The sequence below is a fragment of the Macaca thibetana genome, chromosome 12 (assembly GCF_024542745.1).
Source record: "Macaca thibetana thibetana isolate TM-01 chromosome 12, ASM2454274v1, whole genome shotgun sequence".
NCBI classification, from domain to species: domain Eukaryota; kingdom Metazoa; phylum Chordata; class Mammalia; order Primates; family Cercopithecidae; genus Macaca; species Macaca thibetana.
In genome coordinates, this window is record NC_065589.1 from 23,980,117 (window position 1) to 24,005,639 (window position 25,523).

At 49.1% G+C, this 25,523-nt stretch overlaps 2 protein-coding genes across 11 annotated transcripts in view; one reads left to right on the forward strand and one right to left on the reverse strand.

Moving 5' to 3' along the window:
- Nucleotides 1–6: 6 nt before the first annotated feature.
- On the forward strand, nucleotides 7–22,849 carry ZNF142 (zinc finger protein 142). Of its 9 annotated transcripts, none has more exons than XM_050752345.1 (11): nucleotides 7–288; nucleotides 523–673; nucleotides 777–952; nucleotides 3,223–3,536; nucleotides 7,681–8,280; nucleotides 9,448–9,615; nucleotides 10,829–11,653; nucleotides 14,255–14,432; nucleotides 15,537–18,489; nucleotides 20,012–20,117; nucleotides 21,967–22,849. In XM_050752345.1, the coding sequence occupies exons 4-11, from the start codon at nucleotides 3,257–3,259 to the stop codon at nucleotides 22,434–22,436; spliced, it is 5,580 nt and encodes a 1,859-aa protein (XP_050608302.1). In that variant the 5' UTR covers nucleotides 7–288; nucleotides 523–673; nucleotides 777–952; nucleotides 3,223–3,256; the 3' UTR covers nucleotides 22,437–22,849. The 9 variants fall into 9 exon arrangements, with proteins under 9 accessions (XP_050608302.1, XP_050608307.1, XP_050608303.1 ...); XM_050752346.1 differs by having other exon boundaries at nucleotides 46–288; nucleotides 756–952; XM_050752347.1 differs by having other exon boundaries at nucleotides 46–288; nucleotides 852–952.
- Nucleotides 22,850–23,580: 731 nt separating this feature from the next.
- PLCD4 (phospholipase C delta 4) overlaps nucleotides 23,581–25,523 on the reverse strand; it is a 31,623-nt gene continuing 29,680 nt past the window's right edge. For both annotated transcript variants that reach the window (XM_050752397.1, XM_050752396.1), the window contains 3 exons: nucleotides 24,831–24,966; nucleotides 24,369–24,518; nucleotides 23,581–24,289 (listed from right to left, as the gene is read on the reverse strand). In XM_050752397.1, the coding sequence (XP_050608354.1) occupies nucleotides 24,183–24,289; nucleotides 24,369–24,518; nucleotides 24,831–24,966 (393 nt within the window). In that variant the 3' untranslated portion in view covers nucleotides 23,581–24,182. The remainder of the gene's footprint in view (nucleotides 24,290–24,368; nucleotides 24,519–24,830; nucleotides 24,967–25,523) is intronic.

Sequence of the window (25,523 nt, forward strand, 5' to 3'; positions counted from 1 at the left end):
CATCGACTTCCCGCCACACCCACCAAGAAGCCCACGCCACTCTATCCCAGAGCTCTCGATGGTGCTTCTCCGGCTTCAGGGCTGGAGTTGGGGTGGAGGGCGGGAAAAACCAGAGAGAGAAAACATAGAGTACCCAGGCAGCCGGCAAGAGGAAGAGAGAGTGGCTTCCACATCCCCAATATCCTAGAGGCGGCTGGGCCGGAGGCGGTCGCACAAAGGGGGCACCGGGGGCCGCTCCAGCCGCGGCCGACCATAGAGATGCGGCTCCAGCCGGCTCGGGGTCTGGAGGTGAGTAGCTGCGGGGCGGAACTGGGAAGAGAACGCGGGTGAAGCAAGCTGGAGGCAAAGTTTTTCGAGCCCCGGGATCAGGGTGGGCCTGGGCTCTGGGAACTCTCGGGAGGAGGTACTGAAGGGAGCACCCAGAGGAGCTGGGCCCCGGCACCGCAGTTGCGTCACGCTTCTGGACCCCGCCCGGTACCCGCTGCTCTCTGGACCAAAATCATGACGATGCTCCATCCCAAGCCTTCCAGGTTACAAGCCGCCTTTCCCGTTCGCTGGCTCTTATGATCCAGCTCCCGCCCGACGATGTGGACACTGTCATCACCTCCATTTTACAGACAGGAAAGCTGAGGCCCAGAGAAGCGATGCGACTGTGTCTGTCCAAGGCTACGCGGTGAGTCAGAGCCAGAGGCAAGTGGGAACCTGGGTCCCTGGGCCGGGGCCCGTTATTTCTCCAGACCTCCTCTCTGCCTTAGTCTGTCCTTTCTCTTCCTCAGTCCTCCTGCCCGGAAGATAAGCGTATTTCTTCTCTCGTGCCCACCTGTCTCCTACCTCACCTTGCCCTTCCTCAGGTGAAGGTTCTTAATCTTGACGGCTCAGCGTCCTCCTTGGCTCCCCCCGGAGGCCATGTATGGCCAAGCTGGAAGATTCCCCAGAGCAGCGATAATATTCAGTAAGTGGAGACTGCCGTTTCCGGAGAATCCCTCTGGCCACGGGAGTGCACTTCCCAGCCACCTTGTGAATCCCTATGATCTGTTGTTTTGAGTCGTGGGATTCTGGAAATAGGGACTATCAGATTGCAGGATCTTGGGTTTTGTTTGCTTGTTTGTTTGTTTTTTGAGACGGAGTTTCTCGCTCTTGTTGCCCAAGCTGGAGTGCATTGGTGCGATCTCGGCTCACTGCAGCCTCCACCTCCCGGGTTCCAGCGATTCTCCTCACTCAACCTCCCGAGTAGCTGGGATGATTACAGGCGTGTGCCACCACGCCCTACTGTTTTTTTTGTACTTTTAGTAGAAATGGGGATTCACAATGTTAGCCAGGCTGGTCTCGAATTCCTGACCTCAGGTGATCGGCCCGCCCGATCCACCCGCCTCGGTCTCCCAAAGTGCTGGGATTACAGGCGTGAGCCACCGTGCCCCGCCTGGTTTCTTCTTTTTTTTTTTTTTTTTTTTTTTTTTGCATCTTCTCTGTGACTCAATTTCATGAAGTGATTCCTATCATTCTTATTAATTACTAATTATTCAGCTTAAACTCATTTTAGCCATGTATAACAGGGTATGCAATTTAATTGTCATTCATTTCTCAGTTATGTTCCCATATTTAGTTTGAGGCCATAGTCAGTTAATGAGTTTGAAATTTCTACAAACGTGTTATGTTATAGGTGAGGAACCACTGGTTTAGTGCAAGATACCTAGCGTTACTCCAGTGCAGCTCCATGTCTGTGCTTCTTCACTGGAAGCTTCGATTGTGGGTGATTTGTGTTCGTTGAAGTGATAACATCAGTATCACAAAGTGATGTCATTGAAGTGATAATGTCAACAAATTACTAAAAAGCTACACATCTAGGGAGAGAGACTGATGGGTAAAAAACAGTGCAGTGTGACCTCGTTTCTGAAAGGGCTGTGTACAGAGTGCCCTCAGGATGCCAGAAGAGAGAAAATTTAAGAGTGTCAGGAAGCCAGGCCAGCGCAGTGCCTCACGCCTGTAATCCCAGCACTTTGGGAGGCTGAGGCGGGTGGATCACCTGAGTTCGGGAGTTCAAGACCAGCCTGACCAACATGGAGAAATCCCATCTCTACTAAAAATACAAAATAGTAGCCAGGCATGGTGGCGCATGCCTGTAATCCCAGCTACTCAGGAGACTGAGGCAGGAGAATCACTTGAACCCAGGAGGCGGAGGTTGCAGTGAGCTGAGATCATGCCACTGCACTCCAGCCTGGGTGACAGACTAAGACTGTCTCAAAAAAAAGAATGTCAGGAAGCCTTCATGGTGGAAGTGACATTTGTGTAGCTTCTTCAAGGATAGTTAATTGGTTAGCCAGACAAGAGAGAAAGATTGAAAAGGGGAAAAGGCGTATCAAGCCAAGAGACGCAAAAGGCTATGAGGGTATGAAAGCAAAAGAGAATGTTGTGAGTCTGGAGAATGGCACATCATCTGGTTCAGAGATCTGCTGAGGGGAGAAGTGGGAGATGAGTCTGGGGAGGTCAGCAGGATCCAGATGATGAAGGAAGGGCCTTCCTTATAATCCATTCTGAGGAATAGTGAGATTATCAAAGGTTAAGAGAGAAAGGGGCCAGGCAAGGTGGCTCACGCCTGTAATCCCAGCACTTTGGGAGGCCAAAGTGGGCCGATCACCTGAGGTCAGAAGTTCGAGATCAGCTTGGCCAACATGGTGAAACTCCATCGCTACTAAAAATACAAAATTTACCCAGGCGTGTGTGTCGCCTGCCTGTAGTCCAGCTAGTAGGGAGGCTGAGGCAGGAGAATTGCTTGAACCCAGGAGGTGGAGGTTGCAGTGAGCCGAGATCACTACACTGCACTCCAGCCTGGGTGACAGAGCGAGACTCTGTCTCAAAACAAAAAAAAAGGGACTTCTGAGATTCTTTGGCCCCACCTAATTTTGCTGCAGATAAGAAATCTGAGACCCAAATTGCTTAATGACTTGGCTAAGGGCACTTAGCTAGCGGGAGACAACCTGCAGTCATTAATATGTTGGCCAATACTTGTTGGCTCTCTCCTAATGTTCCGTTATCATTTTTATACTTTTTGTTCTGAACATTATCATAAAAGAAAGCCTCTATTTAGTCTCATAAGGTATATGTGGCATATTGCCATGCAAGAAAATGCCTAAGTCGGTGGGCACTGGGCTGTGTACCCACACCAGCTGGGAAGAAAGTAGGAACTCTAACTTTACTTTGTTTTTCTTCTGGTTGGCTTGTCAGCATTTAAGAGGCCAAAACACACAAGTCGGTGGTGATGACAGACCCACTTTTGGACTCACAGCCAGCCCATAGCACCGGAGAGATGGATGGACTGTGTCCTGAGCTATTGCTGATCCCCCCGCCTCTCTCTAACCGTGGAATCCTGGGGCCTGTCCAGAGCCCCTGTCCTTCCGGGGACCCTGCGCCTTTGCCTACTGAGCCAGGCTGCCTGCTGGTAGAGGCCACAGCAACTGAAGAGGGTCCAGGGAACATGGAGATCATTGTGGAGACAGTAGCTGGAACCCTGACCCCAGGTGCTCCTGGAGAGACCCCAGGTACAAACACAGTTGCAAGCAGGCCAGTGGGACAGGCAGCTCTGAGGTTTTGTCTGGGTTATTTTTGATTCTGTATAAATATGATGAGAACACAAGGTAGCATCCTATTTTTATACTTGGAGATGTTGTCATTTGGTTTGCAGTTGGTGCATGTTGATTGAAGGCTGGCGAAGTGGTGCACAGCCTTCTACCAAGCTTTTGGCAGTCCTTCCTGCAAGGGCTTCATGTGTGTGCTAGGCAGTAATCCAGAAAGGAAGACCTTTCTGACACCTCTGCCAAATCCTGGCTTGTCCCTACTCTTACAGTCCTTGGAGATTCTTTCCTCCATATTGACCCTCCTACCCAGGAACTGCAGCCAGGCATTAAGCAAAAACCCTGTCTTGGCAGGGCTTTCCAGAAGTGATCTGGTATTTCCCTGCCCTAGTTTTTTGTGTATAACATACTTTACTCATCCAAGGCATGTTGTTAAGAATAAGAGTTGAGGCCTGGTACGGTGGCATGCACCTGTAGTCTCAGCTACTTGGGAGGCTGAAGCAGGAAGATTGCTTGAGCCCAGGAGTTAGAGGCTGCAGTATGTTATGATCATACCTGTGAATAGCAACTGCACTCCAGCTTGGGCAATATAGTGAGACCCCTACCACTTTAAAAACAAAACAAAACAAACAAACAGCAGAAGTTGAGCCATTTGTATTTATCTCAGATGAAAGATTCTCCCTTTATTCATCCCATTGTCATCACCTCTTATTTTCAGGAAGCTTCCCTGTTTTTTAATTGCCATCCTCCAGCCATAGTTGTCACCACTTCACTTGGCACTGTAGTGTAGTGACAAAGAATATTGGGAAAGATTAGCTAATTTGACCATATAATATTTCCAAACTTCCATATGGTGAAAGAAATTAAAAAAAAAAAAAAGAACCTAGGAAAAACATTTGCAATATATAAGAAAGAGTTAATATCTTTTTTTTTTTTTTTTTGAGACAGAGTCTCGCTCGGTCACCCAGGCTGGAGTGCAGTGGCACCATCTCGGCTCACTGTAAGCTCTGCCTCCCGGGTTCACGCCATTCTCCTGCCTCAGCCTCCTGAGTAGCTGGGACTACAGGCGCCCGCCACCACACCCAGCTAATTTTTTGTATTTTTAGTAGAGACAGGGTTTCACTGTGTTAGCCAGGATAGTCTCAATCTCCTGACCTTGTGATCTGCCCGCCTCGGCCTCCCAAAGTGCTGGGATTACAGGCGTGAGCCACTGCGCCCGGCCAAGAGTTAATATCTTTAAAATTCAAAGAGCCACAATAAGAAAAGGGAACCATCTTTTTTGTTGTTTGCTTTCCTTTTTATGTTTTCTTTTGGTTTTGGGGGTTTTGTTGAGACAGGATCTTGCTCTGCCACCCAAGCTAGAGTACAGTGGCACAGTTATGGCTCACTGCAGCCTTGACCTCCTAGGCTTAAGCAATCCTCTTGCCTCAGCCTCTCATGTAGCTGGGGCCACAGGTGTATACCACCCACACCCAGCTAGTTTTTAAATTTTCTTTTGTAGAGACGAGGCCTCACCTTGTTGCCCAGGCTAGTCTTGAACTCCTGGGCTCAAGCAATCTTCCCACCTCGGCCTCCTAAAGTTTTGGGCCATCGCACCCAGCAGAAACCTTTTTTTTTTTTTTTTTAATGGGAAAAAGAAATCTATGTGCAATGCTCTAAAGAAATAAAAGTAGTAACTATATGGAAGGATGCTTAATCTCACTAGCAAAAAAATAAATTCCAGTTAAAAATAAGAGATAAAAAAATAAGAGATGCGGCTGGGCATGGTGGTTCATGCCTATAATCCTAGCACTTTGGGAGGCCGAGACAGGCGATTGCCTGAGCTCAGGAGTTTGAGACCAGCCTGGGCAAGATGATGAAACCCCATCTCTACTAAGATACAAAAAAATCAGCTGGGCGTGGTGGCGGGCATCTGTAATCCCAGCTACTCAGGAGGCTGAGGCACGAGAATTGCTTGAACCTGGGAGGCGGAGGTTGCAGTGAGCCAAGATTGTGCCCCTCAACCACAGCCTGGACAACAAAGCGAGACTCTGTCTCAAAAAAAAAAAAAAAATAGGAGATGCACTTTGGCATAAATTAAACATTTTAAATAATACCTAGTGTTGACGAGGCTATAGGAAACACCATGTTATAGATTATGGAGATACAAATTAGTATAATCTTTTGAAGGTCAATTTAGCTACATAGCAAATTTTACAGTTTGCATACTCTGACCACTGTAATTCCACTGTAGGAATCTGTCCTACAGAAAGGCATATATACATGCACAAAGATACAAGGATAAGAATATATAGGGGTGCTTTATTTGTAATGGTTGGAAACAGCCCAGATGTCCATCCGTAAGGGCACAATTAATTTATTTTTTAAAATTATTTTTAGAATGGGCAACATAGGGAGACCCCATCTCTACAAAAAATTTAAAAATTAGCCAGGCATGGTGGTGCCTGTAGTCCCACCTACTCAGGAGGCTGAGGTGGGAGAATCGCTTGAGCCCGGGAGGTCAAGGCTGCAGTGAACTATGATCACACCACCACTGCGCTACAGCCTGGGTGACAGAGAGAGACCCTGTTTCCCCCACCACCCGCCAAAAAAATTATTTTTATTTTTTTTCTCCCCAGGGAAGCAAGGGCAGAATTTCATTTTGATTTGTCCATGCTCTGGAAAAAACAAACTGGACAAGAAAGTACAAACTAGATGTAAATGTACTCAAATATAAAAATATCTTTGATATATAGCAAGTGGGAAGAAAAGGGTCAAAAAGAAACACACGAAATTGTGTGTGTGAAGGGGCTGGGTGGTTTTTCTTCCTTTGTATACTTAGGTATCATTTTAGATGTTGCACTGAAATTTTTTTTTTTTTTTTGTAACCCAGGCTGCAGTGCAATAGTATGATCTTGGCTCACTGCAACCCCTGCCTCCTGGTTTCAAGTGATTTTCCTGGCTCAGCCTCCTGAGTAACTGGGATTACAGGGATGCGCCACCATGCCCAGGTCATTTAGTATTTTTAGTAGAGACGGGGTTTCTCCATGTTGGTCAGGCTGGTCTCGAACTCCTGACCTCAGGTGATCCACCTGCCTCGGCCTCCCAAAGTGCTGGGATTACAGGCGTGAGCCACTGGGCCCGGCCTGAAATTTTTTTTTTTTTCTGAGACAGTCTCTCTCTGTTGACCAGGCTGGAGTGCACTGGGCAATCTTGGCTCACTGCAACCTCCGCCTCTCAGGTTCAAGCGATTCTCCTGCTTCAGCCTCCCGAGTAGCTGGGACTACAGGTGCGTGCCACCACGCCTAGCTAATTTTTTTGTATTTTTAGTAGAAACAGGGTTTCACCACGTTAGCCAGGAATGTCTCGATCTCCTGACCTCGTGATCTGCCTGTCTTGGCCTCCCAAAGTTCTGGGATTACAGGTGTGAGCCACCACTCCTGGCCCTGAAATTTTTTTTTAACAAAATAACAATAAAGAGCAAAAGGACCAGCAGAATAGGATAAACCTGACCTTGAGTCATGGCTCTACCACTAATAAACATAGTAGTCTTAACCTCGTAGAATCTCAGGACCTTGTTCTCATAAGGCTGTTGGAGGACCAAATGAGAGCGTTTATTAAGCCTTTTGAAATCAAAGTCTTGCCCATTGCTTTTAAAACGGCAGCAATTATTATGGAGAATAATAACTATTTTCAGAAAGGATATTCTCCATTTTATCCATTCCTGTGCCTTTGTAAAGCTCTTTACAGAATTTGAAAGTAAAGCTCTTATCATTTATATTGCAGATATTATCCCTAGTTTGTCATTTTCTTTTGGAAGTTTCTGGTTTTCACTTGGGCAAAATATACTGTCTTAATGCTGTCTGGATTTGCTTGTTTATTCACTCATTTAACAAATATTTATTAAGCACCTACCTTGTACCAAGTATTGTGCTAGGAGTCCAAACACACATGCCAGATAGATGGTCCCTGACCTTATGGGGCTTACAGTCCAGGTATAGGACCAGACTTAAAGTCCATCTGTACTCTACGAATATTAAAAGATTCACCTACATTTTCTACTAGTAACTAACTCCTATGAGTCTTGTTCCATCTGATTCTATGCCTTTCTCTGTCGGTCCTCTGCCTGCAGGTGTCCTGGTAAAGGTGGTGGAGGTGTACTTCTGTGAGCGCTGTGAACAGAGCTTCGCAGAGCCCACTCTGCTGGCCCTGCATCAGTGCAGTGAGACCCATATACAGCCTGTGCAGGGCCTCTCTAGCCCCCCATGCTCTGTAGAGCTGCCTCCCGGCAACCCAATCCTCCCTGGCCCTCTGCAGGGCCAGAGCCCACCAGTTAGTCCCCTATCATGCCCTGTGTGTAGACAGGAGTTTGCCCAACCCCAGGCCCTGAAGAGCCACTTCAAGATTCACCGGGGCACTCCTGACACCTTCTCCTGCCCAGAATCTGGCTGTGTGTTCTCTGCTGAAGATCGCAAGGGTCTGCAGCACCACCTGAGGCAGACTCACAGAGCAGTTCCTGTGCCCTGTTCTTTCCGGGGCTGCCCCCTGCTTTTCGGGAGCCAGCAGGGCATGGAGCTGCACCGGCAGGCGCATTACCCTTTCCACTGCAGCCACTGCAGCTTCATGGGCTCCAACGTCAAACTCTTCCGGCAGCATCAGCGGAGCCATGGTGCTGGGACACAGGGAGAACTTTCTGCCGTTCAGGGCCTTCCATCCCAGGAGCTGCTGCCAGGTATGAGGCCAAGGGCCAAGCAGTTCCTCTCCTGGAGTTCAGCCACAGTTGATCTTATAGGAGAGGCAGTTGTTTCCAAGGCCATGAATGTACATGAATATAAGAGAATCTAGATAGTGGCTCAGGAGGATGGAGTTACTGGATGACATGGGAAGGCATCTTGAAACAGTGGAATATATGGGACAAAGAGGAAGTCTTTGTGACAATGAGTGAAAGTTGGCTTAGGCTACCTGTGGCTTGAAGTTACTTAACCAATATTCTCTAATGATCCATTTCACAGCTTTCTGAGAGCAAAAGCAAAAATGACCATCATTGGCTATGGCCACTGAAGGAATGCCTGTAGACTTTCCTTTAGAGCAACTGGGGATTGAGCAGTAGAAGCCAGGGTTATTTTAAAAAGGAAATAACCGTTTGGGCTAGGCACTGTGGCGCATGCCTGTGATCCCAGCAGTTTGGGAGGCCAAGGTGGATGGATCCCTTGAATCCAGGAGTTCAAGACCAGCCTGGCAATGTGGTGAAATCCTGTCTCTACAAAAAATACAAAAATTAGCTGAGTTTGGTGGTGCATGTCTGTAGTCCCAGCTACTCAGGAGGCTGAGGTGGGGGATCACTTGAGCTCAGGAGGCGGAGGTTGCAGTGAACCAAGATTGCACCACTGCACTCCAGCCTGGATGACAGAGTAAGACACTGTCTCAAAAAAAAAAAAAAAAAAAGAGAGAAAGAGAGAGGGAGGAAGGGAAAGGAACATTCAAGGGAGATGGTGTTTTACTAGTTGCCATTCCTCTTGGTCCCAAAAAAGCATGAGAGAGCAGAGGAGCAGGAGGAAACAGAGAAAACAGGCCAGGAGAGGCCAGGATTCTGATAAGAGAAGGAATTGCAGTCTACCCATTCTCTACTTTCAGCCCCCTATGACCTCAGTGACCTCACTGCTGTCAAAAGGGGTGCTCTCTGAGGTTTGAGTTACTTTAGACTGGAACATTGCTAATAACTTAGCTCTTGGTCCTCCTATTTCTGTCTTGAGTGGAAATACATTTATACATAAAACCCAAGATTTCCTTATGCTAAAAGTGGAAGAGGGTGATTATTTCAGCCAGTAGGTGGAGAAGTATAAGCATTTAGTGCTGTCATTGGCTCCTGTAGACTTTATCAAGTTTTATGTCTCTCCAGCTCCCAAACTGCCTCCAGGAGAGAGAGAACCTTCACAGGAAGCAGGTACACCCCTGCCTGGGCAGGAGACAGCTGAAGAGGAGAATGTAGAGAAAGAAGAGAAGAATGACACCCAGAAGAACTCCCATAAGGCTGTGGATAAAGGCCAAGGGGCTCAGCGGCTGGAAGGTAATGACTAAGGCTTGAAGCCCTTGGTGGTGGGAAAGAATGGATTATTGAAACCGTGGTATTGAAGCTCTGGGGTTTGTTTTCTGAGCTTTGGTTCGGATCCTTTTATTCTGTTCTACCTTGACTCAAAAGTCAAGGTCTAGTGGGAAAATGATGAATGAGTGAATGGTAAAGACTTTAGTAATATAGCATTGGGGTAAATCGAGTTTGCTTCACTGGGCTGGTTTTCCTCAGGCAGAAAACTCTAGCAGGGAAGCAGGAGGTGATCTTCATCATAATATAGAGATGCCAGAAGTTATTGATGATAACAGCCTATTTTGTCTGGCACTGAGCCCTCAAATACTTTTTTCTGAATCTTTGCTTCCCAGTTTTTCACCTCAGTAGAATATTTGAAAGTCATCCCACAAGGAGTACAGTTGTTATCAAGGTGAATAAGAAAGATTTGGTTGTATTTATTACCAACTTCATTATTAGCTAGAGCCTGTGAGCCAGTGTTTAGAAGTAAGAGTTCTTTTTTTTTTTTTTTGAGACGGAGTTTCACTCTGTCACCCAGGCTGGAGTGCAGTGGCCGGATCTCAGCTCACTGCAAGCTCCGCCTCCCGGGTTCACGCCATTCTCCTGCCTCAGCCTCCCGAGTAGCTGGGACTACAGGCACCCGCCACCTCTCCCAGCTAGTTTTTTGTATTTTTTAGTAGAGACGGGGTTTCACCGTGTTAGCCAGGATGGTCTTGATCTCCTGACCTCGTGATCCACCCATCTCGGCCTCCCAAAGTGCTGGGATTACAGGCTTGAGCCACCGCGCCCGGCCAAGAGTTCTTTACTTTCTTTTGGCTCACCCTCTTGGGGGCTCTTTTCCTTCTAACTAATCTTGCTGATGCTTCTGCCTGCCCCCATAGAACAAGGCAGGAAAGAACAAGAATGCTCCATTCAGATTGTTTTAAGCAGCTCTAAACAAAGACTCAAGAAGAGCAGGTAGCTGAGTAAAGCACTTCAAACAGGATGTCACAGCAAGGCCTGAGAAGCCCTTGTGGTTTTGCTTCTCTTAAAACTTGAGTTTCTCACCTTTTCTTTGAGACTACAGTGTTTGAGACCCTTTTGCTTGGTTTCCTGGAGAGAGGCCACACATTGTTTGTGTCTGAGTAAATTGTGGTTCTCCCATTATCTGGCTATCCCCAGAAAAATCTCACTCTCTCAACTCTATTCCCTCTCCCAGGGGATGTGGTCTCTGGCACCGAGTCCCTCTTCAAGACCCATATGTGTCCAGAGTGTAAGCGCTGCTTTAAGAAGCGGACCCATCTGGTGGAACACCTTCATCTCCACTTCCCAGACCCCAGTCTCCAGTGCCCCAACTGCCAGAAGTTCTTCACCAGTAAGAGCAAGCTCAAGACCCATCTGCTGCGGGAGCTGGGTGAAAAGGCCCACCACTGCCCACTCTGCCACTACAGTGCGGTGGAAAGGAATGCACTCAACCGCCACATGGCCAGCATGCATGAAGATATTTCCAACTTCTACTCAGACACCTATGCCTGTCCTATCTGCCGTGAGGAATTCCGCCTCAGCCAGGCCCTCAAGGAGCACCTCAAGAGCCACACGGCAGCAGCCGCGGCAGAGCCGGTACCCCTTCGCTGCTTTCAGGAGGGCTGCAGCTATGCAGCACCCGACCGCAAGGCCTTCATTAAGCACCTGAAGGAGACCCATGGGGTGCGGGCTGTGGAGTGCCGCCATCACTCATGTCCCATGCTCTTTGCCACAGCCGAAGCCATGGAGGCCCACCACAAGAGCCACTACGCCTTCCACTGCCCCCACTGTGACTTTGCTTGTTCCAATAAGCACCTATTCCGTAAACACAAGAAGCAGGGCCACCCTGGCAGTGAAGAGCTGCGCTGCACCTTCTGCCCCTTTGCCACCTTCAACCCCGTGGCTTACCAGGATCATGTAGGCAAGATGCATGCTCATGAAAAGATCCACCAGTGTCCTGAGTGCAGCTTTGCCACTGCCCACAAGAGGGTGCTCATCCGACACATGCTTCTACATACCGGTAGGATGGTCTCCATCTTTACAATAATGTTGTAATAATGATGGTGGTGATAATGGCTACAAAGGGCCTTGCATACATTTTCTCATTTGACCCAAAATTCCTAGAGATAGATCTAGTATTCCAGGTTTACAAATGAGCCTTGAGTGTCAGTTAGCTAGTAAACTAGTAGAGCTAGGATTTGAATCCATGCCGTCTGATTCCAGAGCCTGTGCTCTAACCACTGTGGTGCTGTGCCTCTTAAGCCCCTGTCCAGTTCTGCCCACCCCTAGTCAGGCTTGAGTGGGTTAACATCAAGCCTGAAGAAACCCAAACTAGGACAAATTACCTTACGTTGCAATTCATGTTTTGGGATGTGCTAAGAGACAGGGGCGAGGGGACTGAACCGTCCACATGCATATGGCCTTCTATAGCTTGGGTGTCCATGACACCGAACAAGATCACCTCCAGTGACCTGGAAGTTGCAGATGTTTAACTGGCACTCGTAACTGTCTTCCAGCATTCTTGATGCTTTAGGTAACAACCAAACCAAGCTTCCTGCTACAGCATCATCCCATTTGTGATCTCTATGTCAACATCAGTGGATTGACAGGACATTTTTAGAATTTTCATCAAAGACACTGGTTTGGGAGAAAAAATATTAGGTAGCCTGGGACAAAGCCATTATTCTCATTGAACTCATTCCTGTACATGCTTTAGTCACAGAATCTCATGTTTCTGAGGTCTTTCCAAGAGGTTTAATCTTGTAAGTAAGGCAGGTAAAGATGAGAAAAGAGACAAACTCTGAGACCTACTTTAAGACGACACAGATAGTGTTAGAACTCTGCAGAGTACCATGTTGCCAGCCTTTCACCATAGGGAATGGGGCTGGGTGAGTGGGCAGGGACAACAAGGAGGGGTCCTGAAGGAACCTGGCCCAGCCTGTCAGTGCCAGGTCTTGACCATCAACATGAACAGCTCACCTTTGAGTTCTCACTGAGTTTCACTGACAACTTTGGAACATCTCATATAATCTTTATACCAACCTTTTGGAGACAAAGAAACAGACTGCTCGAAGCCACATGGTAGTCAGCTAGGATTTAAACTACCACTTAATGGCTCTATGATTTCTCTGTGCCTCAGTTTCCCTATCTGTAAAATGAGGGTGATAATAGCACCTGCCTCTTAAGGATATTCTGAAAATCTGTGGAGAGGCGGCTTTTTTTTTTTTTTTTTTTTTTTTTTTTTTTTTTTTTTTTGAGAGTACAGTAGCCTAATCTCGGCTCACTACAAGCTCCGCCTCCTGGGTTCCCTCCATTCTCCTGCCTCAGCCTCCCGAGTAGCTGGGACTACAGGCATCCGCCACCATGCCCAGCTAATTTTTTGTATTTTTAGTATAGACAGAGTTTCACCGCGTTAGCCAGGATGGTCTCGATCTCCTGACCTCGTGATCCACCCGCCTCGGCCCCTCAAAATGCTGGGATTACAGGTGTGAGCTACCGTGCTCAGCCGAGAGGAGGCATTTTTTTACAAAGTGCCAGAAGAGTGCTATTCACATAGTAAGAACTTTGTTCATGTTGGCTGTTAATATTTTTATTACTATGTTGGACTTCAGATCAGAATTCTTGACCATTCTGTTCTGTTGTCTCATTTATTTTTCCTTTTCTGGAAAACAAAAGAATTAGGCTAAGTAGAGCAGTTGACCATAGTGACAGCAAACAGTAAAACAAATCAAGAGTGGACTTTAAGCTAGTTTTGAAAAGCTTGGGCTGGGCACGGTGGCTCATGCCTGTAATCCCAACACTTTACAAGGCCAAGGTGGGCGGATGACCTAAGGTCAGGAGTTCGAGAACAGCCTGGCTAACATGGTGAAACCCTGTCTCTACTAAAAATACAAAAAATTTAGCTAGGCATGGTGGCGGGCGCCTATAATCCCAGCTACTTGGGAGGCTGAGACACAAGAATCGCTTGAGCCCGGGCAGCTGAGCTTGGCAGTGAGCTGAGGTCACGTCACTGTACTCCAACCTTGGCGACAGAGTGAGACTCTGTCTCAATTAAAACAGAAAGAAGCCGGGCGCGGTGGCTCAAGCCTGTAATCCCAGCACTTTGGGAGGCCGAGACGGGTGGATCACGAGGTCAGGAGATCGAGACCATCCTGGCTAACACGGTGAAACCCCGCCTCTACTAAAAAAAATACAAAAAACTAGCCGGGCAAGGTGGCGGGCGCCTGTAGTCCCAGCTACTTGGGAGGCTGAGGCGGGAGAATGGCGTAAACCCGGGAGGCGGAGCTTGCAGTGAGCTGAGATCCGGCCACTGCACTCCAGCCTGGGCGACAAAGCGAGACTCCGTCTCAAAAAAAAAAAAAAAAACAGAAAGAAAAAAAAAGAAAAGAAAAGCTTGGTCTTTACTTTCTTCCCATCTTCATTGGTGTGAAAGTTGGGGGAGTAGTTATTTGAGAGGGCTGTGAAGCAGCCTTCATTATTGTGAGGTTTTCACCGTTGCAGGTAGCATATGAAGCTGTTGTTCCTCACTGGCATCAGGGCAGCCTTGCTGGAAGAAATGGTCTGTCCACTTGCTCTGTGTCTGACCTGTGTTCTCTCCCCTCATCCTCATCCCCCATATAAGGTGAGAAGCCTCACAAGTGTGAGCTGTGTGACTTCACATGTCGAGACGTGAGCTACCTATCGAAGCACATGCTGACCCACTCCAACACCAAGGATTACATGTGCACTGAATGTGGCTATGTCACCAAGTGGAAGCACTACCTCCGTGTGCACATGCGAAAACATACAGGGGACCTCAGGTACAACAACACACACATAGGCCTCCGTCCCAATCCCAAGAACCTTATGCCAAGCTAGCTTCTTCTTGGATCTAACTTCTGGCCCTATTGCTTTCTCCAATCCCTGGAGAGTCTCCTCCTAAGGCCGGGTGCAGTGACTCACACCTGTAATCCCAGCACTTTGAGAGGCCGGGGCGGGCAAATTACTTGAACTTGGGAGTTCAAGGCCATCTGGGCAACACCCCATCTCTACTAAAACTACAAAAATTAGCTGGGCATGGTAGCAGACACCTGTAATGCCAGCTTCTTGGGAGGCTGAAGCACTGGAATTGCTTGAGCCAGGAGGAGGAGGTTGCAATGAGCCGAGATTGCACCACCATACTCCAGCCTGGGTGACAGAGTAAGACTGTGTTTCAAAAAAGAAAAGGAAAGAAAAAAGAGAGTCTTTTCATAACACCCTTCTCTGTTCCCACTGTCTCAACTGCATTGCCTACAGCTGGCCCCTGTGACTGTGGCTTAGTCACATGGTGAGCACTCTCTGGGCTCTGGGAAGGGAGTATAGACCTACAGTATAGGCCTAGAGGCTAAGGTGTACTTGAGTTCTCAGAGTTTGTCCCTGGGAAAGTGAATAGACTCTATATTCATGCCCCAGTCTTGGCCACTTCCAAATCCAGCAAGTTCTCTGACCTGTGGCACAGCTGGCTCAGGGGTTTCCAGAGCTGTCATGCTTATGTGGGAGAAGGGAAACGAGGCACAGAAACCTGCCCTGTGGAGTTGTAGCCACGTCAGCTCCTTGGAAGTGTACAGTGGGTCATGCTGATTCATGATTATTTTAGGAAGGCAGTACAGAGTAGGGCTTAGAACACAGGCCCTGAAGCTAGGCTGTCTCTGCTCCTGGCTTCCTTTGTAACCAACCTTAGGCAAGTTATTAACGTCTGTGATTTAGTTTTTCTCCCGTGGACAATAGAGATACCAGTTTCATAGGGTAGTGAAAAGGAGGGTTATATCAGGTGACACATGTACAATACTGAGCGCAGAGCCTGGCCCACAGTAAGTATTTACTGAGTGATTCTTAGTTGTTGTGATTAATTATTGTGATTGCCTCCCCCTTTCTCTCCTTGCCAGGTATCAGTGCAACCAGTGCTCCTATCGCTGCCACCGGGCTGATCAGCTGAGCAGCCACAAGCTGCGGCATCAGGGCAAGTCTCTGATGTGTGAGGTGTGTGCCTTCGCCTGCAAGCGGAAGTATGAGCTGCAGAAGCACATGGCTTCCCAGCACCACCCTGGCACACCGGCCCCGCTCTACCCTTGTCACTACTGCAGTTACCAGAGCCGCCACAAGCAGGCTCTGCTGAGCCATGAGAACTGCAAGCATACCCGCCTCCGTGAGTTCCACTGTGCCCTCTGTGACTACCGCACCTTCAGCAACACCACACTCTTGTTCCACAAACGCAAGGCCCATGGCTATGTGCCTGGAGACCAGGCCTGGCAGCTCCGCTATGTGAGCCAGGAGCCGGAAGGGGCCATGCAGGGCCCGACACCCCCACCAGATTCAGAGCCCTCAAGCCAGCTGTCTGCCCATTCCAAGGGGCTAGGTCACGAACCTGGGACTGTGGTGGACCCCAGCTTGGACCAGGCCCTGCCAGAGACAAGTGAGGAGGTCAACACTGGAAGACAGGAGGGCAGTGAGGCTCCCCATGGGGTTGACCTGGTTGGCAGTTCCAGCCCAGCAGAGGTGGAAGAGGGCAGCTGCACACTACACCTAGAGGCCCTGGGAGTAGAGCTGGAGTCTGTGACTGAGCCACCCCTTGAGGAGGTCACTGAAACAGCCCCTATGGAGTTCAGGCCCCTGGGACTGGAAGGGCCAGAGCTATCTAACTTTGAAGGTATTGGGACTTCTGACTTGGGAGCCGAAGAAAATCCCCTTCTGGAAAAGCTAGCGTCTGAGCCCTCCACAAATCCATCCTTAGAGGAGGCCCCTAACAACTGGGTAGGAACCTTCAAGGCAACTCCACCTGCTGAGACAGCACCCTTGCCCCCGTTACCTGAGTCAGAGTCGTTACTCAAGGCTCTAAGGAGACAGGATAAAGAACAAGCAGAGGCATTGGTGCTAGAGGGGCGGGTGCAGATGGTAGTGATCCAGGGAGAGGGGCGAGCCTTCCGCTGCCCCCACTGCCCTTTTATCACTCGCCGGGAGAAGGCCCTGAATCTGCACTCCAGGACTGGGTGCCAGGGCCGCCGAGAGCCCCTGCTGTGCCCTGAGTGTGGGGCTAGCTTCAAGCAACAGCGTGGCCTCAGCACCCACCTACTGAAGAAGTGCCCTGTTCTGCTCAGAAAGAACAAGGGCTTGCCCAGACCAGATTCACCCATACCTCTGCAACCTGTGCTCCCGGGTACCCAGGCCTCAGAGGACACAGAAGGTGGGAAGCCCCCACCTGCACCACTAGAAGCAGAGCTACTGCTTCCGAAAGATGTTCCTTTGGAGCTTCCCAAGGAGCCAGAAGAAACAGAAGAGCCTCTTGCCACAGTCTCTGGTTCCCCAGTCCCTCCTGCAGGAAACTCCTTGCCCAGAGAGGCCCCTAAGAAGCACTGCTTTGACCCAGTCCCTCCTGCAGGAAACTCCTCGCCCACAGAGACCCCGAAGAAACACCGCTTTGAGCAGGGCAAGTTTCACTGCAACTCCTGCCCATTCCTTTGTTCCCGGCTCTCCTCTATTACCTCTCACGTGACTGAAGGCTGCAGGGGAGGACGTAGTGGGGGAGGAAAACGAGGAACCTCCCAGACCCAGCTTGTGTCCCCATTGAGCAATGGGGACTCTGCTCCCCTGAAGAATAGGAGTACAGAGTCCAGATCTGGTGATGGGGATACAGTTCTGGTTCAAAAGCAGAAGGGGGCTCGCTTCACCTGCCCCACGTGTCCCTTTAGCTGCCAGCAGGAACGGGCTCTGAGGACTCACCAGACACGGGGCTGCCCCCTCGAGGAGTCTGGAGAGCTGCACTGCAGCCTCTGCCCATTCACTGCTCCTGCTGCCTCTGCCTTGAGGCTCCACCAGAAGCGGAGGCACCCCACTGCGGCCCCAGCCCGTGGGCCCCGGCCCCATCTGCAGTGTGGGGACTGTGGCTTCACCTGTAAACAGAGCCGTTGCATGCAGCAGCACCGGCGGCTCAAGCACGAGGGGGTGAAGCCTCATCAGTGCCCCTTCTGTGACTTTTCCACCACCAGACGGTACCGGTTAGAGGCTCACCAGTCCCGCCACACAGGCATTGGCCGCATCCCCTGCAGCTCTTGCCCCCAGACATTTGGTACCAACTCGAAACTGCGCTTGCACCGGCTAAGGGTACATGACAAAACACCCACCCACTTCTGTCCACTTTGTGACTATAGTGGCTACCTTCGCCATGACATTACTCGTCATGTCAACAGCTGCCACCAAGGCACCCCAGCCTTTGCCTGCTCCCAGTGTGAAGCCCAGTTCAGCTCAGAGACAGCACTTAAGCAGCATGCTCTGCGCCGACACCCTGAGCCTGCACAGCCTGCCCTTGGCTCTCCTGCAGAGACCACTGAGGGCCCCCTGCACTGTTCCCGCTGTGGGTTGCTATGCCCCAGCCCTGCCAGCTTACGAGGACACACCCGTAAACAGCACCCACGGCTTGAGTGTGGGGCCTGCCAGGAGGCCTTCCCTAGCCGACTGGCTCTGGATGAGCACCGGAGGCAGCAGCATTTCAGCCACCGCTGTCAGCTCTGTGACTTCGCTGCCCGGGAGCGGGTGGGCCTGGTGAAGCACTACCTGGAACAGCATGAGGAGACTTCAGCAGCTGTGGCAGCCTCAGATGGGGATGGGGATGCTGGCCAGCCCCCTCTGCACTGCCCCTTTTGTGACTTCACGTGCCGCCATCAGCTGGTACTAGATCACCATGTGAAAGGGCATGGGGGCACTCGTCTCTACAAGTGCACCGATTGTGCTTACAGCACCAAGAACCGGCAGAAGATCACCTGGCACAGCCGCATCCACACTGGGGAGAAGCCTTACCACTGTCACCTCTGCCCTTATGCCTGTGCTGATCCCTCTCGCCTCAAGGTAATGTCAGAGGATATGGGGCAGGAAGTGGAAGGAGTACAGGCTCTGGAGTTACACTGCCTGGGTTCTGTAAAGCTGATGCCTCCAGATATTAGCTCTGTGGCTTTGGGAAAGTTCCTTTAGCAAGCCCCAGATTATTCATCTGTTAAAAAGGAGATAATACCAACTTCATAGGGTTGTTGTAAAGATAAAGTTCCATATTGTGGCTCACACCTGTAATCTCAACACTTTGAGATACGAAGGTAGGAGGATCGCTTGAAGACAGGAGTTGAAGGCCACTCGGCAGCAAATTGAGATCCCATTACAAAAAAAATTTTTTTAATTAGCTAGGCATGGTGGTATATACCTGTAGTCCCAGTTACTCAGGAGGCTGAGGTGGGAGGATTTCTTGAGACTAGGAATTTGAGGCTGCAGTGAGCTATGATCATGCCACTGCACCCCAGCCTGGGTAGCAGAGCAACAGACCCCATTTTAAAAATTGGGGCTAGGCACGCCTGTAATCCCAGCACTTTGGGAGGCCGAGGCGGGCGGATCACGAGGTCAGGAGATCAAGACCATCCTGACTAACACTATGAAACCCCGTCTCTACTAAAAATACAAAAAATTAGCAGGGCAGGTGCCTGCAGTCCCAGCTACTCGGGAGGCTGAGGCAGGAGAATGGTGTGAACCCAGGAGGCAGAGCTTGCAGTGAGCCGAGATCACGCCATTGCACTCCAGCCTGGGCAACAGAGCGAGACTCTGTCTCAAAAATAAATAAGTAAATAAAAATTTATTGGCCAGGTGCAGTGGCTCATGCCTGTAATCCCAGCACTTTGGGAGGCCAAGGCCAGAGGATTACTTGAGCCCAGGAGTTTGAGACCAACCAGGGCAACATGTGGAGACTCTGTCTTTATAAAAATAAATTTTTTTAATTAGCTGGACCTTGTGGCACATGCTTGTAGTCCCAGCTACTTGGGAGGCTGAGGTGGGAGGATCGATTTAGCCCAGGACGTTAAGGCTGCAGAGAGCTGTGACCATGCCAGTTCACTCTAGCCTGGGCAGTAGAGTGAGACCCTGTCTCTTAAAAAAAAAAAAAAAATTCCTAGCAAGAAACTGAAGATTAAGAAAAATGAAGTTCCATAATGTCTGCTTGCCTTATGATAAAGGCATAGAATAGGGTAAGAACAATCTAGATAATAACAGCTAACATTTATTGAGCACTTACTATATTTCTAGCACTATAATTCTAATCATTTCAAAAATATGAGATATAGATACTTTATTCCCCATTTTATAGATTAGTAGTCCGAGAATTAGGGATTAAACCATCTGGGACATAGCTAGTAAGTGAAAGAGCTAAGGCAAACCTAGGATACCAAACTGACAAAACTCAGGGACCTGGTTGATAAGCGGCCTATGGACAGGATGGGAGCAGGGAACAGGGTTATCTGCCAACAGTTTCTCTGCCTGTTTACCCCTACTTCTACATCCAGTGAGTACCAAAGGGTACACATTTTCTACTTTTTGCTCTTGCCTCTTCCAGTACCACATGCGGATCCACAAGGAGGAACGGAAGTACCTGTGCCCTGAGTGTGGCTATAAGTGCAAGTGGGTCAACCAGCTCAAATACCACATGACCAAGCACACAGGTAAGTCTGTGTGGTTTCACAGGCCTGAAGGGTTCCCTTGTTCCCTGGCAAACCTCACCTCACCAAGGTTGGTCCTTGTTCCAATTCAGGGCCAACATCAATTTTCACATTGGGAGTAGAGGGTAGGCTGGGGTTGTATGTGCCAGAATGGCTCCCCAACCCACTGAAGACCTGTCAGAATCAGAAGGGTAAACCTGAGAACCTGTGCATATGTAATTTCCAAAAGCTTCCTAGGTGACTGTGTTACAAGGTCAGTCATTTTTCCCCTCGTGAGAACCCCCAACTCAAACTTGGGTGACTGAGGGCAGATTTGCCTGGCTCTTATACAGACATGACAGAACTATCATGAGTTAAAAAGGAGAAAGTAGAGGGGTCTCCTGTTCCAGTCTGTCCTTTTCTTCTCCTGGGTATGGATGGAATCCACAAACTCGGTTCTTGAAAGCACACAATCATGTGCCTGTGCTTACTGCATCTGATCTTCCCTGTGTGGAGGAATTGATTAGGAGCATTTCAAGGCCCTCTGCTTTTGTGAATGCCACTTCTTTCACCACTACCTCTTCCCTCCTAAGTATTTCTTTTTCTTTTTTTTTTTTTTTTTTTTTTTTTGAGACGGAGTCTCACTCTGTTGCCCAGCCTGGAGTGCAGTGGCACAGTCTCAGCTCACTGCAAGCTCTGCCTCCCAGGTTCACACCATTCTCCTGCCTCAGCCTCCCGAGTAGCTGGGACTACAGGCACCTGCCGCCACGCCCAGCTAATTTTTTGTATTTTTAGTAGAGATGGGACGGGGGTTTCACCATATTAGCCAGAATGGTCTCAATCTCCTGACCTCATGATCCGCCCGCCTCGGCCTCCCAAAGTGCTGGGATTACAGGCGTGAGCCACCGTGCCTGGCCCCTCCTAAGTATTTCTTTTACTTTTTTTTTTTTTCCTTCAGTGACAGGGTCTTGCTCTGTTGCCCATGCTGGAGTGCAGTGGTACAGTCATAGCTCACTACAACCTCAAACTCCTGGGTACACATGATCTTCTTGCCTTAGCCTCCCAAGTAGCTGGGACTACCAAGTACACGCCACCACGCCCACCTAATTTTTTTGTAGAGACAGAGTCTCACTTTGTTGCCCAGGCTGGTCTTTGGCTTTTCGAGTTGAACAAGCAGTTGTGTTTAAATGAATTGACAAATTCCATGAGTACCCTGTGACCAAAAGAGGGTTATTTCCCATGTGGAAACCCTTCCATATTTGAATATTCATTACTCTCACGTAGCTAGTTGGTTAGAGGTCCAGTTAATCTTCAGCATCCATTGGGCACCCACAACATTGATTGCTGGGACTACAACATTGATTTCTTGTTGATGTACAAGGACTCTGTGTTGGAAAGGCACAGAAATGTCAGACAGGGCCGGGCGCAGTGGTCATGCCTATAATCCCAGCACTTTGGGAGGCCAAGGAGGGCAGATCACCGGAGGTCTAGAATTCGAGACCAGCCTGGCCAACATGGTGAAACCCTGTCTCTACTAAAATACAAAATTAGCCAGGTGTGGTGGTGCATGCCTGTTATTCCAGCTACTTGGGAGATTGAGGCAGGAGAATCACTTGAACCTGGGAGGCAGAGATTGTGAGCGGAGATTATGCCACTGCACTCCAGCCTGGGCAACAAGAGCGAAACTCCATCTCTCAAAAAAAAAAAAAAAAAAAAAATGTCAAACAGGACTGGAGGACTGGAGCATTCCAAAGATATGGTCATTAGTCAACTTGCTGCTTGCATTCTTCATATCCACCGATCACAGTAACTCCATGGCCCACTGAACCTTGCTCCACCGCCTTTCAATGGTGATTTGTTCTCTGCCCTGTAGGACTGAAGCCATACCAGTGTCCTGAGTGTGAGTACTGCACCAACCGGGCTGATGCACTGCGTGTGCACCAAGAGACCCGGCATCGAGAAGCACGGGCTTTCATGTGTGAGCAGTGCGGCAAGGCCTTCAAGACGCGCTTCCTGCTGCGCACCCACCTTCGCAAGCACAGTGAGGCCAAACCCTATGTGTGCAACGTGTGCCACCGTGCTTTCCGCTGGGCTGCTGGCCTGCGCCATCATGCCCTCACCCACACCGACCGCCACCCCTTCTTTTGCCGCCTCTGCAACTACAAGGCCAAGCAAAAGTTCCAGGTGGTCAAGCACATACGCAGGCACCACCCTGACCAAGCCGACCCAAACCAGGGTGTGGGCAAAGACCCCACCACCCCCACAGTGCACCTGCATGATGTGCAGCTGGAGGATCCCAGCCCTCCTGCTCCTGCCACTCCCCACACTGGACCTGAGGGCTGAAAGCCTGCCCCACCTGAATAGGAAGAGGGTATGGTCTGAGATGTGCAGACTGGGATCAGCACTAACCTGAGGAGCCTAAGGAAGGACTGGCTTTTGGGGAGCAAGGGTGACTAGAACCCTCCTGGGACTCTGGCTATAGTACTTTGAAATTATCACCCATATAAAAGGGGGACATGGACTACAATGTTGATTTCTTATTGCTGTACATTGTGTTTTTAACCTGCGAGTTCCCGGTTTCTTCACCATCACTCCATCAAAGTCCCTGGCTATAAGATCTGGATTTTACCCACTCAATCTTCTCTTTCCTTCTTACTGTGTCAAGTCCTGTTTTCTTTCAGAATCTTCTAAAAACAGTTGTATCTAACCGCATGTGCTGTTGTGCCTAATGCTCTATAAAGCATGTTAAACAGAAAGTGGTTACTACATTATAGATTTATCCAAATCCCTGTCTTAACATTTCCAGGCTGTCATCTTGATCAACTCTGTCCCCTCTCAGACCTCTGCCTCCCTTTTGTCTCCTTCCATCTTCACTCAGTATTGATTCTGAAACAGGCCTAGGTCTGCCTTCTCTCTGTCCTTGAGCTGTCTTGACCCTTGGCCAGCTCCCTACTTCAAGCTCCTTTGTCTACCTGTATCTATAAAGGGAGGATTGCTACCCACTAAGCCTTCTCCTAGAAGCAACTTTAGCTCATCATCAATCCTCGCACTGGCTCAGCACCTGCAGTAAGGTGTTAAAGCACAAGGATACTATGGAAAGGCAGATGACTAGAGAAGAAAATCTCCAATTCAGAATTCTGTAACTGCTTCACAGTATAATTCTGTAGTGCCTTACTATATAATTGATCATCTAAACTGGGACACACTGGGAAAACTTAAAGAGGGTACTATTAATAATTATGCTGGGACAACAGACATAAACCAGGATGGTTCCAGCCAGAATCTTCAGGAAGGCTGGGACCACATAATCTTTTGTCTTCTTTTGCCCTGATTCTTAAAAGCCATACTCTGTGTCCTTCCTATGTAGCACATGCAGGAGGTCTCCTGGGAACTTCTTTGTCTACCTTTTCCTTCTCTCACCTGACTACCCAGATGTCCCCACAACCCTTGTACCTCCCCTCCTTGCCCAACAATGACAGACCATATCGAAGCCAAATTGGAGAGAGATGTATTTATACCAGTGGGGCTAAGGAGGAAGCAGTCCAGTGGGGACTGTGAGTGCTGTGCAGTGTTCTCTTGAAAGTCGTACAGTCCTGGGGTCAAGTCTCTCCCTAATCTTGGCCAGGGAAGCCTTGAGCCTTGATTTATCCTTCCCTTGGCTTTGGGCTTTGAGGAAGTTGGGAGTGGAGGGGATGATGCTTCTTTAGGTTTCTCTGTTCCAAGCCCCTCTGAATTTCTAATTGCAATCTGCCCTCACACAGAGTTGATGGGAAAGATTAGTCATAGATGTTGGTATGGGATTGAGCCTACAGCAAGAGGAAGAAGGGAACTCCAGTATACAGTACACAAAGGGAAAGGGCAGGAAAGATACCAAAGGCTTATGAAAACAAGGGAAGGAAAGAAAAGAGAAAAACGGTGGAAAATCAGGTCCCAGATTTGCTTGTTAGGAAGGATGAGGTAATTTTGTGCCTAGGAATGCACAATCCAAAGCTTGGTTTTCACCACTTCCATTTGTTCTCTAGAGCGTCCTTCCAGGTGTTTCGCACCATCTAAAGCCAGCACACCAACCCTTCCCGTGAAGTGCCCACCTCAGGACTCATCCCCCTCCAGACCTTCCCGAATGCAGATATACACAAAGATGGAAGCTGGGCAGAGGCTGATGCCATCTTTGGACAGCAGGTGAATGTGGCGGTAACCTGGAAGGGGCAGGAGGACAGCATTAAGAAGGCAGTCAGACCTGGGGTATTGGCCAGGGGTCAAAGGGGGCTGGCTCACCTTGTTGCATGCAGCTCCAAGGCAGGGTGTACTGACCAATAAAGTCATTTCGGGATTTCCAGTCATAATCCATTACCACAAAACGCAGCATGGCAAGTTCAGGCACCAGCACCCGGAAACACAGTGTCTGCCCCCAGTATGGATTAAAACCTGAGTTGGTGGATAGAAGGAAATGAAGACGACATTATGACAGTCTTCTTGACTGGGTTGCTTTTCTTGTATTCTCATTTAATCTAGATGGCAATCAGCATTTTATAGGTGAGGAAGAAGGCTCAGAGTAAGCAAGTAATTTGCCCAGGTCACTGGAGCTTTTAAGTAAAGAGCTAGGATTCTTTGTACTGTTCCACACTGCCTCCCATGTAGGGACATGCAATAACAGAGACTATACTTAATGGAAGGCAGACTAGAAGGAAAACTAATCATGCTCCTACCCCTACTTCCCCAGCACTGCCAGTTTCTCACCATTGTTCTCCACATAGTTGGTCTCCTGCCGTGCTGTGTCTAGACGGACACCAAAGATCTGCACTTTCACCAGTGGATCCACAATGGACCCCTCTTTGGTCTTGTTGAGTTTGGGGAGTTGCTGACCACTGATCACCTGTAACGAGGGCTCTGGAATCTCACGAGTTCCTGCTCAGCCCAGCCCCACCTGACCCTACTCCCAATCCCAGGGGAGGAGAAGCTTTTTGGTTTGCAGAACATCCTCCATGGGTAATATATTTTCTTCTAGTATTCTATCTGCAATTTACAATGCATCCAAGGGCCGGGTGCAGTGGCTCACACCTGTAATCCTAACACTTCGGGAGGCCAAGGTGGGTGGATCACTTGAAATCAGGAGACCAGCCTGGGCAACATGGTGAAACCCTATCTCTGCTAAAAATACAAAAATAAGCAAGGCATGGTGGTAGGCGCCTGTAGTCCCAACTACTCGGAAGGCTCAGATGGGAGAATCACTTGAACCGAGGAGGCGGAGGTTGCAGTCAGCCAAGATCATGCCACTGCACTCCGGCCTAGGCAGCAAGACTCTGTCTCAGAAGAAATAAATAAATAAAATAAAATGGATCCAGGTAGAAATTCAACAGTTTGAAAGTAGGCATGCTGGCCGGGCGCGGTGGCTCACGCTTATAATCCCAGCACTTTGGGAGGCCGAGGCGG